Source organism: Lepisosteus oculatus, chromosome 9, assembly GCF_040954835.1.
Source record: "Lepisosteus oculatus isolate fLepOcu1 chromosome 9, fLepOcu1.hap2, whole genome shotgun sequence".
NCBI classification, from domain to species: domain Eukaryota; kingdom Metazoa; phylum Chordata; class Actinopteri; order Semionotiformes; family Lepisosteidae; genus Lepisosteus; species Lepisosteus oculatus.
In genome coordinates this window covers 4051119-4066278 of record NC_090704.1, presented here as the reverse complement: position 1 = coordinate 4066278, position 15160 = coordinate 4051119, and the positions used below count along the sequence as shown (strand labels likewise).

Genomic DNA, 15160 nt, shown 5'->3' with positions numbered 1-15160 from the left:
AGGGGAGCAGTACTGTAGCTCTTCTGCTCTCACCCTGTTCTACGCAAGTTTTTATCTTGCTTGCTGCTGACTATTTCACATATAAATCCACCTGGACTGTGGCAAAAAGCCTTAGGGAGTCTTTGGGTATACAGTAATGATACTGGAACAAGGTGTGATGCATGTAGAAGAGATGTTTTAATGGACTGGAGGAAAATGGCTTGAAGCTGGTTGTCAGTGTTGTCCCTTGGGTTGAGAGATGGAAAGTATTAGATAGAGCTTTGGGGATTGTCTCGCAGATTATATTGAGCTGTGAAGACAAAACAACTTCATTTGATATACAGTACATCAGTCTTCATATCCTGACTGGTGCCTCGATGTAATTAAAGTGTATAGGGTCAATGAAGAAAGATCCACAAACCATATTTGTAATTGATGAATGTTTTCTATAATGCCGTGGAGCAGTTTCTGAGAATGTACCATTTGTATGAAAACTTCATTCATTGCTACAATGTCAAATATCTTATCCTGCCCTCAAAAAGCAATTGCCGACAGATTCTGTAACTATTTTGCTAATGAAAGGAGACAGTTGTTTTTACCATTCACATAGAACACTTTGAGATGTTTGTGGCTGTTGACGTTTTGATAAAATGTTAATGATGGAGTCTGACATTTTTAATTGACTACTGTTTTAGTAGCCCGGAACAATGAAACCTCTTGTGTTTAATTAATTTAATACTTAAATTTAATAATTGTCTTTCCGATACCATAGGATGTCTTTCTATCATTTAAATACAGTATTCGGTTTAGTGATGTACTGTATTTGCAGCTGCAATAATAATAATTGCTCACACTTATATAGCGCTTTTCTGGACACTCCACTCAAAGCGCTTTACAGGTAATGGGGATCCCCTCCACCACCACTAATGTGCAGCCCCACCTGGATGATGCGACGGCAGCCATAGTGCGCCAGAACGCTCACCACACACCAGCTCTCAGTGGGGAGGAGAGCAGAGTAATGAAGCCAATTCATAGATGGGGATTATTAGGAGGCCATGATTGGTGAAGGCCAATGGGAAATTTGGCCAGGACACCGGGGTTCACCCCTAATCGAGAAACGGCCTGGGATTTTTAATGACCACAGAGAGTCAGGACCTCGATTTTACGTCTCATCCGAAGGACGGCCCCTGTTTACAGTATAGTGTCCCCGTCACTATACTGGGGCATTAGGACCCACATGGACTGCAGGCCCCACTAACACCTCTTCTAGCAGCAACCTTAGTTTTTCCCAGGAGGTCTCCCATCCAGGTTCTGACCAGGCTCCCACCTGCTTAGCGCCGCACTTTGAGGGCGATCAAGTAAAGAACAAACACGACCGTGTTTCTGAAAGATCTTAAACTACTTGCTGGCAATTATGTTCATGCATGATGTATAAGCAGAGCTCCACAAGTCTCAAAAGCAGGTGCTGTGTTACTGTGGCTGGAGGAGGAGGGCACACCAAAGTAAGAGCAAGAAACTTGGAATTGTATTACCTTAATTGACATACAGAGTGTGTCATTACTCATAGCAGATAAAGTGTGTTCTGCAGTTCAGATAAAAAGAAAAGGAGTGGGAAGGGACATGTACAGTAGCTTTCTTTCCCTTTGGGGTCCAGTTGTGGTGGGGTTTGTCCATTCTTCTCTGCCGGCCTCTTCAGCATCTCAGTATGGGAAGCAGTCAAATGTGCGCCTCAGATTTCCGGTGCTCTGCTGAGAAAAAGGAGCAGCTCTCAAATTTGCTTCGATAATAAATCACTTTCCCTTTAATCCCTATGGATGTTCTAGTAAATTAGGTTAAGAGCAGGAATAACGAATGGGTTTCGTCTGCCCAAAGTCTTCTGTCACAGGTCTTTGTGATTACATTAGCATCTCTTTCAGCACTGCATCACTTGCAAAGCTGAGCAGTCTGGTTTTGTCCTAATGCTTGTTTACCATATCTTCCTTATTTGTAATAGTGAAGCAAGTGGAAAATAGCCTTGGAATGATGCATTGCATGTCAGAAGTAATTTTATTAATTAGATAGAATATAATTGTTTTTTTAAGTCTGTAAATAATGGTTGTGTTATGCAGTCTTTCAAGGTCTTTGTTGAACGTGATCAACTACCATGTCTGTTTGATGTATTGCTTTGCTTAAAAATTTTAGAATATTAAGATCATTTATCCCATATTAAGTGTTTAAGAAAACACATCAAGCTTGGCTTACAAACAGAATCAACTGACTTGACACAGCTTCTGTATTGTGCATGCGTTGATTTCTTTATGGTGGACAAACATCAGGACCCAGCTACTTGGAATATTAAAGAGTTTGGGATTTTTACAACTGCAATCTGTGAAGCTACAGTACCTATCAGCTTTTCACAGAGAGACATCAACACCTCTATCTAGTTGGTCAGAGTGAGTTTATTGACAAACCTGCCTCAGTTCCATCTAGTATTTCAATTTTACAGTCTACTAGTAAAATAGAGAAAGTCTTATTTATTTAATGTAGGCCTACCTGTTTTTTTTTATAGTTGTCAAAATAAATATTTCTAAATAATGAGGGAGAGAGAAATATCTTTCACACTACTGGTTAACCTTGATTAAAAATAACTTTTACAGCTCATACATTCTGTATTTTTATAGTGAAAACATATTTATGATTTTTGATAGAGCACAAGCTGTTTTTTACGATTATTATAATTCACAAAAAATTAAGCACCATAGTATGGAACAGGGATTATCAGCAACAGGAAGAGCGATCATCATTGCAATTCATTTTCGCCACCTGTCAGAATAAATCTTTTCATTGGTATTGTTATATCACTGGATGGTATGGTGGCACACTAGTTAGCCCTGAGGCTCTGGGTTCTGTTCTCTGTGGAGTTTGTACATTCTCCTCCCCCCAGTTCTCTGGTTTCCTTCCACAGTCCAAAGTCTTGCTGGTAGATTAATTGGCTACAGGGAAAACTGGCCCTGGTTTGAGTGTCTGTGTCTGTGTGCGCCCTGCGATGGACTGGTGTCCCATCCAGAGTGTATCCCACCTTGCGCCCTGTGCTTGCTGGGATAGGCTCCAGCTCTCCTACAAACCCTGAGTTGCATAAAGCACTTAGAAAATGTGTGGATGGACAAAAAGAGGGAAGGAATGCAAGCCGAAATGAACGAAGGAACTAACAAAGGAATGAAAGAACAAACTGATCAGCTGTGAAAGGTCTCTGCAAGCCAGACCTTCTAACAGAACACAGATTCCGGGTCCTTCAGGCTAGAGCTACACTTACAGGATCCCGCAATTCGGGTGGGAAAGGGGAATGAAAATCATGGATGGGAAAATTGATTTCCGATGTTTCATTTATTTAATGTTGGAGAGACATAACATATTCAGAACACATAGTTTCACAAAAAAAATAATTGAAAACCACAGTCTCACAGTCAATGGAGTGATCCCAATAAAAATCAGTGTCACTATTTTGAAGAAGAGATAGCAGTGCGATTTCAAATATAGCGCAATACTTTACATTTCAAAATACATTTACTTCACTCAAGCATGAATCTCCAAACAAGGTACCTATGGGGACTGAATTCCCTCGGGTCTACATTTATGTGCTTTCAAGCTAAACCCATTTAAATGAATACAAGTAACCTATTAAACATTTTAATGAAGCGGAAGGTTAAGTTCCATACTCGAGTCATTAATAATTATTCCATTAACTGCATGGTGTGTTATTGTTTAAAAGTTTGGAAACCTATTTTATAACTACAGGAAAATGTGAAATGTCTGTAATTTAGTTAGACAGTGAAATTAGTTTTATTTCAATACATTATCCATCCATTTTCTAGCCACTTTATCCCATACGGGGTCGCAGGGAAGCCAGAGCCAGTCCTGGCCAACAGCACGCACGAGGCAGGGTACACCCTGGATGGGACGCCAGTCCATCGCTGGGCACGCACACAGACACCGACACACTTTTGACCACGGCCAAACTTTCAGAAGCCAGTTACACTACTAAGGAGTCAAAGACACACCAGAAGGACAAGAAAAACACAGGGAAAATTGGAAACAGGACAGAGTAGGAGCACCCTCTAGATGTAGAGGGCTGACAGAAACCCCTGCTGAACGGGGAGAACACACAAACTCCACACAGAGAGCTCCCCAGGTCCGAAATTGAACCCAGGGCTCGAGCGCTGCAGAGCATCGATTCCATCCACTGTGCCACTGTGCCCTGCTAAATACATTATGTTTAGTTACAGTGTATCAGTTTACTGGGTCAGTTTGCTGTGCTTATTCTTTCTCTAATATTTTTTATGAAGTTTTAATTCTCAAATGTTGAAAAATATGATTCCCCTCGATTCTCTTTGCTAAATCAAATTTTAAGGAAATCATAGTCCTGAAGTATGGTGTGAGATACAGTATTCTTTCTTTGTTAATTGGCATTAATTGCATGTTTTACAGCTCTTTGTCACTGTGACTGTGAGAGCTGCTCCCAGCTCTTTGGGTTGGTCCTGCTTTAGAGTCCTGAAAAGCTTGCAGACACACTGTTCGACCCCCCAGAGCCAGGTTCGACAGCCCTGTGCTACAATCTGTGACGCCCAATCAAGAACATTTTTCTACGCTCTCTTAAGCTCTTGGTCATTTCAGGTTGATGCAGGCCTTGTAGTATTTTGCCATTGTAAAATCCTTTCTGTGACCAACTTTGAACATCTCCACAGAAGGCACCAGTTTCTGATAAAAACGATCAGTCTTTGTCTAACTAGGATTTGAACTACTGTTGTCCATAAATTCTCTCGGTGTTTCATCCAGCTCATTCCCATTTGACTTCGGAAATAATCGGATGCCGTTTGGTAAATTCCTGTCATTTTTATGTTGCCATCATGCTCTGCCACAGATCCCAGATTCATGAAGTCCGCTTTCCATAGCAGTCTTGGAGACAGTGTATTGTATCTCATTGTAGCTGCCAGAGGTTTTTGAATTGTTGCCCTTGGGAGAGAGTTATTCATCTAAACCATGATTCTCACTGCACATTTCAGTAAAACGATCAAATGTCCCCTTTCTTGTAGGGTTTCTCATAAGCCCATTAGCCTTGAATGTCTAGAATGATGGACACCACAGTCGATGTCTTATGGATTTTTTAATAGCCCTCACTAGAGTTGTTGAGGTCAATAATCTTTTTCCTGAGATCTTCAGGCAATTCTTTGACATTCCCCATGATGATGTGATACTTAAGTGTTTTGCTTCAGTGTTCAGTCTCCTAACATCCTTGAAAAAGAGGAGTGTCCAGTCCTAGTCCTGGAGGACTGGTGTGTCTGTCAGTTTTTTTTAAAGTAGCAGCTCCTGAAGAGCTGGGAGAAATTGTTAAATTGGTCCCATTAAGTCAGTAATGAGCTGATTGAGCTCGTTAAGAGCTGTGGGGGAATGAAACACAGACTGGCCCTCAAAGACCATGATTTCTCTCCCCTGGACTAGACACTCTGTAAAGCTCAGATGGCTCAAAAACATTAAAATAATTCATTTACAGTACTGTGTGCATTTTGAAATACAGAATTATTCCAGCTACTGTATGATATTAATTCATCCATTCATCAATTTTGTAACTGCTGCATCCAATACAGGATCATGCAGGCTATTCATTTAATATTCCTTTAATACTTTTTATTACATTTTAATTCTCAAATGTTGAAAGTTATTATTCCCCTCGATTCTCTTTGATAAATCAACTTTTAAGCAAATCATAGTCTTGATGTACAGTATGAAGGAGTTCGTCCATGTGAACGTGATTCGAAATGTATACTTTGTTGCTGTTTAACTCTATATTCCATAAATTCTATAAAAACAGAAAGTGAAAGCCACACTTTTTTTTGTGTACGGGGCACTTTAAAGACATTAACTTTGCTACCTTCGCAGTAAGCTCTTCCTGTCACAGCCAAGCTGTTCCACTGATAAAAAGAGTGCAGCACTTGTAGCCTCTTAAACTCTTCTGGGTTATTGAAGAGCCAATGAAAAGGGAACAGAGTGATAGTGAGAGAAGAAGGACACTGAGACAAAGGAAGAGACGTGAGGGGGGGGTCTTAAGTCATTGACGTCCGACTCCTAAACTTTCAGTCAGCGCACACACAAACCTCAAAGAAAGCAAAGGTGAAGAGATAAGCAGCGCTGCACCATGGAGATGAACTGTGTCACTTCTAATGCGTGAACTGACTGTAACAGAAGGGACTCAAAATCTGTCTTCACTGAGCACCACTGAAGACAGAATTATGCATTGGGCTCTTGACAGTGAGTAATGGCAGAGTGCAGAAGTGCATCAGTCTCCTGGCTGTCTTGAGATTCCAAGCTTCACAAAGACTAGCCTAAGTGCTGAAAACTTGCATGTTGCTCTTCAGTGACAGCAGCACAGAATATAGTAGATACTGTTGAACTGTAGCGAAAAGACTCACTCTTCCCCTTTATAACCATGCTCCTTGCTGTTGACCTTTGGTTATGTATTTTAAAGTCTGTGTAAACGGGCAGCCCTGAATCTTGGCTGCTTGTGTTCCATCACAGATCTGTTAAAAGTGTAAGTAAACACAAATATGCTTTGATATCCTAAATCACTGTCAAAATTCGGTCACATCCGCAGGTACAGTATGACAAAATATGAAAGAACTGATATAATAACGGGAATATCACTCTTTAAGATAAACATATATTGAAAACATTTATATATGACATAAACAGAATGCAGGTACAGTAACCTAAACATACAATGAGTTTTTGTTGCTTTGGTTTATTTTCGTAAAGAACTTGCCTAGTGTCCTTGTGAAATGTACTTACAGAAACAACTGGGGAAAGCATGTACATGGAATGTGCTGATTGTGTTTGAATCAAAGCATGTACATGGAATGTGCTGATTGTGTTTGAATCAAAGCATGTACATGGAATGTGCTGATTGTGTTTGAATCAAAGCATGTACATGGAATGTGCTGATTTTTTTTGAATATCTTCTAATAAAAAGTGAAAGCTTTAATATTTCTACTATACCAGCCAAAAGCCTGGACAGAGTCCTGGAGACCCAAGGGGTCTGATCTGTATTCCCTCAAACCGTGTACTTGGGCGCGCGCAGCTCTCGTCGTTCTGTTTAAGGTCTGTCTCAGAGCTTGTCAGCTATGAAATGACATGGAATAAATTGAACAACAGTGAATCTTTTGAAATCACCAGGTTTAAATTACTGCTGGTGATGGTTCCTGACAGCCCCGAGAGTCGGGGAAAAAAAGAAGATGATTGCTTGTGATATTCGCACAGGAAAAACTACTTTTCCTTAACTATAGACAGGACATCAAAGGTGCCAGCCCTCTTTTAAGTTCACGGAAAACTGGAGGGTCGGAGCAATGTGGAGAAGTGTGGGGTGGGATCTGAGCACTCGGGACTCAAACGTGTTCTTAAGGGTGTGCTTTAGGAAATAGTTTGTGAACAATGTGCTGCACCACGATCAGCCTTATTAAACCTAGCTTTAAAAGCGCAGAGGAAAATTGCATTTTTATTTCAAGACTAAATATGCTTACCTCCCAATGATTGAGTATTAGATAATTTCATATTGTCTGGATGCTGGCACGATTCGCTCTGCCTGTTTATCGCGCTGCATTTTTTCTAAAGCTACTCGAGAAGTCACTGCGTGTTGTATCTTTGTGGAATGTGTTATTCCAGCTTAAGCTCTGGATAAACACAAGAAGCGTCACTGTATAGCAGTTCACTCTTTGGTGCAAGACGGCTTAGAGCTGTATCTTGTAAAGACATTGACTCAAGGTCACATGCATCGCCTCAAGATTCTGAGCTGCGGGGTGTAAGGTTTACATATTAATGTGTGGGAAATAAACACATTCCACACCCCAGGAAAACTGTTCCGTTCCCCAACGATAAGGCTTTCCTGAAATTTCTTATTAATCTCCTTGGGCTCAAAACATTTTTCATGTTATTTAGTTCTGTTCAGCTGGAAGGCAGATGCATTCCCCTTCTTGGAACTGAGCACGACTCAGACTGAAGTCACGCTGGTTGTTATGCCCATTAGATAGCATTATCTCTGCCAGATTCCAATGCAGTGTGGTATATGGAGTTTTACTGTATGAGTTTATGATAAGCTCACTCACGTGCTTTGAATGCTTGAGTGGCCCAGTTAGAGACCCACAGCAGCACTGGGCTTATCCACAAGATTCTCCTATTCCCATATTAATTTATCACTGTGATACTTATCAGGGCTAGGCAATTTAAATCGTACAATCTGCTCTTTTTTTACTCTTATACTGTACATGTAAGTATATAGGAAAAAGACTCAAATTAAAGGGGTAAAAAAAACCCACCTTATTTTCATTTCAACTCAAGACATTATTTTAGGATTGCCAGAATGGTCAATTTCATACGTACGAGGCTCATGATATCAACGATGTCAGCAGGGGATCAGATGTGCTTATTCTTGTAGTTCAGCTTGATTTTGAACTGACGAGCAAAGCAGAGCTGGCCAAACTGGGGGAAACCGCGTTGACGCTCCTGAAGATACTGGCTGCTGTATATTTATCGTGCGCGATGTGTGATTCGCTGTAAATGGGCTGTGATGGCTGACCAACACGTACAGCATTGTGATAATGAAGGGGTGGACGAAAGAACAGAGCACTGCTAAAGGAGGAGACACCCAAACCGCACAGCCTCCTTCCTCCAGGCTCCCTGGCAAGGGCTCAGCAAGGCACAGCGCAGGGGAACGTCGCAAAAGCGCTTTCCAAACCTCAACTGGCCACATCTTCCTCAAACACACTGCTGAAAATCAGAACATCATGCATATCTATGAAACAACGAGAAACTGACAGTAGGAGTTGACTGATGTGTTGACTGGATGATACAAACAGCCGCTATTTGGCTTTTTGAGGAGCCTTGGTATCGCCTGGAAGAGGACGATACTGGGAAGATACATTTTTCGGCATTGCTCAGTGGTCACAGAAGCTCCACGGTCTGAGCATCCTTTGCGTACTCCAGAAAGGCATTTCTTGGTTTGAAGGATTAAACTGTGATTACAGATTTTGTATCTACTGTATATACTTTTTTGACCGTTAAATATTTTGATCCCTGATTGTCCAGGTACCTTAATATGCCTTTGCTCCAACAGGCTCTCTAATTTTAATAGACAAATTTATCAGGTCCCCTTTTTTTCCTCTCTGGCTGGAAATTAGAAAGACAGTTACATGCACAGGTTCTTGCAAACAATAGCTTATCTCTCTGCAGCTGCAGACAGAGTAATCAGGTTTAGGCCTCTAGCTTAAGCGTCAGAGGAGCACTTAAAAAAAAAAAGAAAAATCTTTCTTTTTTTGCAGATGGCCCTTCAAATAAAACATACAAGGCGCTCAGCACCTGCTGAGATAGTAGAGATGGCTTTGTTGCCATGGTGAACAGCTGCCACATTTCAACTCCTGAAGCTGGTAAAAGTGGGATCTCACTAACACTTCATAAATGATGTCCTGTGTTTGATGAACTGTGAAAAGGGCTAATCGCAATGTCTCTGGTAGGCAGAGCTACTGATGTAAGGTGCTGTAGAAGATGAATGTCTGGTCTGAAAGCTAGCTCCTGGTTTTAAACAAAGCCATCGCATTGTAGCGGGGGGGTGACCTAATCCTTTTCTGGGGGGCCTACACATTTACTCTTTTGGTTTTCACCTGAGCTTTCGATCGAATAACCGAACCCTCGAATCTCCCACCTTTGGGTAAAAATAAAATGGCAAAGGACCTTGCTGGATCAGGATTAGTTTGAATAAAGAACTTGGCTGTAATGAAGCCAGCAGATATGGGGGGTCCCCAGGACCAGCGGTGGGAACCCCTGAATTTAAGTGCAGTTTATGTAAGGGTATGAATCTAGGTCTCTTAGTCTGCTTTTACAAAGTCTATGCTGTTGGGAAGTCTATATTCGCCGTTTTTACTTTAGTAAAAGAGGAACGGGGACATGTCTCATGTCTCCGATGGACCTATGTGAAAGGTTTTTGTGAAATTCTAGAAATATAAGGAAGGCATGTAGTTTGCTCAGAATGTGCTTTAGTCAATGGGCTTGTGCAGCACCTTGAATAATTGCTTTCAGCTAAACCCGACTAAGTAAAAGAAAATCACTTGCCACAGTGCTTGTCTGTGCAGATGACGGAATGGAAGGTGTTTTTCATTGTAGTTAATGTGCTTAGTTTTTTTTTTCAGGAGATTAAACTCGTTTAAAGTGGGTGATATGGTAACTTTAATGCTTTATAAAGGAGATTGGGCAGTCTGTGAAGTTTTTCGTATTTCAGATTCTAGTTCTTAAAGTCATCTTTGACCAAAATTGAAAATTAATGGCTTGCAATTACACGCAGTGCAATTTGCCTTCCCTTTGATCCAATAAAGGTTAATATGAATATATGTATTTCTCATAGATGGAAGATCAATTGCTTCAGAACTGATGTAATGCTTTGCAGGTTCCGTGATGAGTATGACAGAGGGTATATTAAGAACTGACACTGCAGACTCTGCTGTGAAGTACTTAATTGTTGCACTGTAAATGTACCAATGTTTAGATGACCTAATTTTTAGGTAATGCTTTACACACTGTATGTTTTAAACATAGTGTTTGATTACTTATCAATTGCCTAGTTTAAGACAGGCTTTTCCCACTCACTATTGTATTTGATCTCCATGCTTTTCAAACAACAAAAAAGGATATACTGTAAGAGCCGGATGAGATAACAGGATCAGTTGGGTACTAGAAAGCAAAGTCGTTGTTCTTGCTGTGCCAAGTGCCCTCCTCTAATTTGTAAACTTCATGTTCTTATGACCTTATAAAAAGCCATGACCTTCTTCCTGTAAAGTCATGGGTCTTTAGAGAGAGATACTGTAGGACAATCTAACTGTTCTAATCTTCAATCCTAGAGATTTCAAGAAATCTAAAAATACACAGAGACAAATCAATATATAGCTAATGTTAGGTTTGCGTCTCTAAGATCAGCCTGCTCAATTTTGTATGAACACTTTTGAATGACCTCGTCTTATTTTATGTCCAGGCAGTCACATAAGGCTTAGGATTTGATGAAAAATTCACATTATCCTATCCTGATAAATGACCTGCAGAAACAGCAGATTTGCTTTCAGTTTGGCTGGCATTCGTATCATTATGGCAATAACTGTTCCAGATGAAGCGAGATTTGAGTAAGAACTCATTCTGATGTCTGTGTATTTTCCTCCGATGCATGGTCACACTGTACTTATCCTGTGGGGTGAAAACGAGTTGTGCTGTAAATGAAACATTTGTTAGAGATAAATGTAGAGTTAGAAACAGATTTGCTAGGCTGTCCCTCTAAATTGTATGTAAGTCATTGCTACTTTCTTAATGACGAATATTAGACTTTACTGCCATGCCAATAAAATCTGAGTGTATGCCCACTTCCTGCACAATGGAGAAGTGTCCTAGTTATATATTTTTATATATTTCCTTGAAGCGTTTTTAAGTGTTTTTCTGTCTATTTCCCTTGCCTCCACCATGAACAGAGAATGATGGACATAAGGGCTCTCTACCTTTGACATACTGAATTACAGTTTAAGTTCAGTCATGCGAATTAGGTACTTCAGTACTGTGTGAGGAAAAGAGTAAAATGACAGATTTTCTACCTGGGAAGAGGTGTTTGAAAAATCGCCCTCTCAGACACTACTCCCCCATCTTGCTGCTTCGGGAGGGCAACCTGCCCGTTTGTTAGTTGTTTTATTCCGACACTTCGGCCTTAGAAAGTGGGGAAAGCTGGAGAACCTGCCTTACCAAGTAGTTCATGAACACAGGACTGAACTTAAGCACCTCAAGCCTTGAGCCTTTGAAAACAGTTTCTAGTGACAAACTTGCAGAGTTGTCTATTGGCCACAACAGGGGCCTTATGCGGATTATAATGACATAAAGATCACATCTGCCATCATGACCACAGCACAAGACTGTGCTTAAACGAGAGCAGACCCTTACACATCATGCAGGGTCTGATACATCCGCTCAATGCAGAGGGCTATAACTGAACTGGTGCCACTGCACTATGGAAAATCTAAACAATTCCGCTACATCTGATTGCTCTTCATTTGGCATGACAGGCACTGATAATCTTAACATTTTGAAAAGTGCAAAATGTCTTCGGTTTTATTTTCACTTAATTTTTTCTCCCTAGCAATCTGTTCTCTCAGTTGCCAAGCGCGCTGGGAAGACTTTGCGGTAGATCCTGGATCTCCTCTTTCTAAGCTCTCAGAAACCCAGCGGCTCTTTACTGAGTCTGCGCGGAACGCTTGTGTCTTTCAGCCTCTCAAGCTGGACTGTGACGCCTGCAGTATTGTGTCCAGCTCGGGCCAGATGCTGGGCAGGGAGGCCGGGCCAGAGATCGACCAGTCCTCCTGCGTGTGGAGGATGAACAACGCGCCCACCGGGGGCTTCGAGAGGGATGTGGGCAGGAAGACCACGCTCAGGGTGGTGTCCCACACCAGCGTGCCTCTGCTGCTGCAGAAGCAGCAGTACTTCTTCGGGCAGGCCAACAACACCATCTACGTCATCTGGGGGCCCCTGCGCAACATGCGCAAGGACGGGAAAGGCATCGTGTACAACATGCTGCAGCAGGTGGTGGAGAACTACCCCCAGGCCAAGGTCTTCGTCACCACGGAGGAGCGGATGAACTACTGCGACAAGGTGTTCAAACTGGAGACGGGGAAGGACAGGTCAGTATGGTGCTTCTCAACAGGCTTTTGGGAGGAAGGTTTGGTCCTAACCTCCCACACCTCTGCTCACCTGTAGTACGTATACAAGTCTCGCACCCAGGTCTTCCCCACGCTCTGATCTTGCTTGCACTCCCTGCACCCCACCTACCCATCTGCACTCTTGCAGCAGCTCCCTGGCTCATTCCTCACAATGCTGAGGGAGGTTCGGACAGCCTTACTCTTAGCTACGTTTGAGTAGCTACCCTCAGATAGGCTGCCCTCCCCTCCGCTAGGCGCGGTGCACCAAATTCTCTTTGCATACGTTATCTCTGTCTTGCATCCATTAAGGATCTGACGGAACTACTGAAACACTGGTTTTGAAGTCTGATAACATTTATTGGCGATTTTCTCTTTGAAATGTTTGAGGCGCGATGTGTACAGTTTATTTTTCTCAGCACATGCCCTTGATCTCCTGCCACCATATTCAAGTTAGATCCGTTTTCTCTTTCGGTCTGGTGTGAAGCAAATAATTATTCCCACGACTGCCTTGATTGCTTGGTTATCAGTGATGGTTTGAATATTTTTAGTTTCCTAAATGCTGTAAGGCGTACATTGAGATGCATTAAAAATTCCCCTTTGTTTGTTCTAGATAGGACACATAATAAACAGCCTTCAGCCCAGGACTGTATGCACATTCTTCCATTCTTCTAAAACTCCTCATGCCAGCAAAACGAAATCTCACCCTCATCCCTTTTTCAGGCATCCAATTGTGATACCAAGGATGAGTGAATTCTGAGCCTATTCAGCTTCTCTACAGAATGCCTTTCCTTATCTATAAGGTGCGTTTTGAGCACTTCATCCTAAAACCTCCTCTTTGCACATTGACAGCTGTTCTGTGCTGAAACCCTCCAGCATGTTTAGGCTCTCATTTATATGTCGCCATGTGGCTGGGCAGCAGTCCATACCACTATGGGCACCTAGTAAGTGTCCATACTGTCTTCCATAAGTTGCCTGTAAGAGTGTGTTAAAGATTTCTTAAAAAAACACTCATCAAAATCTAGTTCAGTTTGTTCCCAGGGCAGTAGCTTTGTTTGCGTTTTCCTGCATTCATACAGTATTTAAAATTAAAATAGTTTGAGCAAATAGCTGCAGTAGCTGTGCTCTGAGAATTAACCCTCACAGGATCCCTTATTTAAATGATTCATTTCCCAAACTCAGGTTTGTTATTCTCACCTCAAAATAGAGAAGAAACACAATGGGAGAGGTTCCAGTTGGTGACACAAGAAAAGCGAGTTGTACTGAGTAGCTACCAGCTGGCATAAGAATACCCTCCTAAGTCCTGTGCCACACACCTTTTTGTCACCTGCTTAGACACAAACTGGTGAGAATACTGGGAAAGAGTGACCTTTAATGAGCTTGGTCTCCATAATGATTTTCAGAAACCTGTCTGAGTTCTTTGTCAATGAGAGACTGATCCAAACGTGAATTACTGTAGTTAATTGTGAGAGTGTTGATGTTTAGTTGACCCAGTTATCAAGAAATATATACTGTACTGTAATACATTTTGTCTCTTTGCTCATTCTTTTGATACTTTCCTTTTTTAAAAAAAGATGCAAAACATTTCTAATGTAATTTTATTTGGGAGGGCAATGTATTTTTTTGTTTTGTTTTAGAAGACGGCAACATTTGCAGAAAATCTCAAATCTGTAAATCTGTACATTTTTACAAACATTAGGATCCCCCTGAGGACGCAACACATATAAGCGATTAAAAATGTAGTAGAACCTGTATGAAATGGTGGATAAGAGGGAGGAAAGTCAGCTCAATGAAGATGGTGCCCCTGCTTCTTTATTGTTTTGCCAGGTTAAAATTGCACTGGATGTGGTGAGATATTCAGACCTCTGATTTTTGTTTCTTCATTGCCATGTACTTAAAGTACAGTATTTCTTACTTAGGGGTAGACAACCCTCATCCCAGAGTGTCATGTTGATTTCTAGTTTTTGTTAAATCTCCAGCCAGCGGCGATTTAGACCTCATTATGAAAAGAGCAGGACCCCGGTTCTTCAAACACCAGAGTGGCTTACTCCTGTCCAACTGCTCTCATCCCTGTTGGTACTGTACTTCCACATTTTAGCCATGCTCAGACATGTTCTTATTAATATCCCCTGGCTGCACGCTGTTTTCCGTGATTTTATTTTGAAGTAAGCAGCTGTTTGCTCTTCCTGCGCTTGCCCTGCAGAAATGCATGAGGTGTCAATTGGTCCATCAGCTGTCAGCTGCAGTTTGCAGGAGAGTCTACGGAACGGAAAAGATCTCGCTGCCCGTTTTCTGTCCCGGTGTTACTATTTTACTTTGTCGTGTTGTGGATCCGCACTCAGTTCTGTCCAAAACTAAGGCCATAAAGAAGGTTAGGACCCACAGGAGGCCATTCGTCCCAAGAAGCCCATGTGTTTTCCACTAGAGGACAGCTCCAGCCACTTGTT

General features: G+C 41.7%; 1 protein-coding gene across 1 annotated transcript in view; it reads left to right on the top strand.

Annotated features, from left to right (window-relative positions):
- st6galnac3 (ST6 (alpha-N-acetyl-neuraminyl-2,3-beta-galactosyl-1,3)-N-acetylgalactosaminide alpha-2,6-sialyltransferase 3) overlaps positions 1-15160 on the top strand; it is a 97809-nt gene that overhangs the window by 43736 nt on the left and 38913 nt on the right. The window contains exon 3 of the mRNA XM_006634764.3: positions 12289-12698. Coding sequence (XP_006634827.1) covers positions 12289-12698 — 410 coding nt within the window. The remainder of the gene's footprint in view (positions 1-12288; positions 12699-15160) is intronic.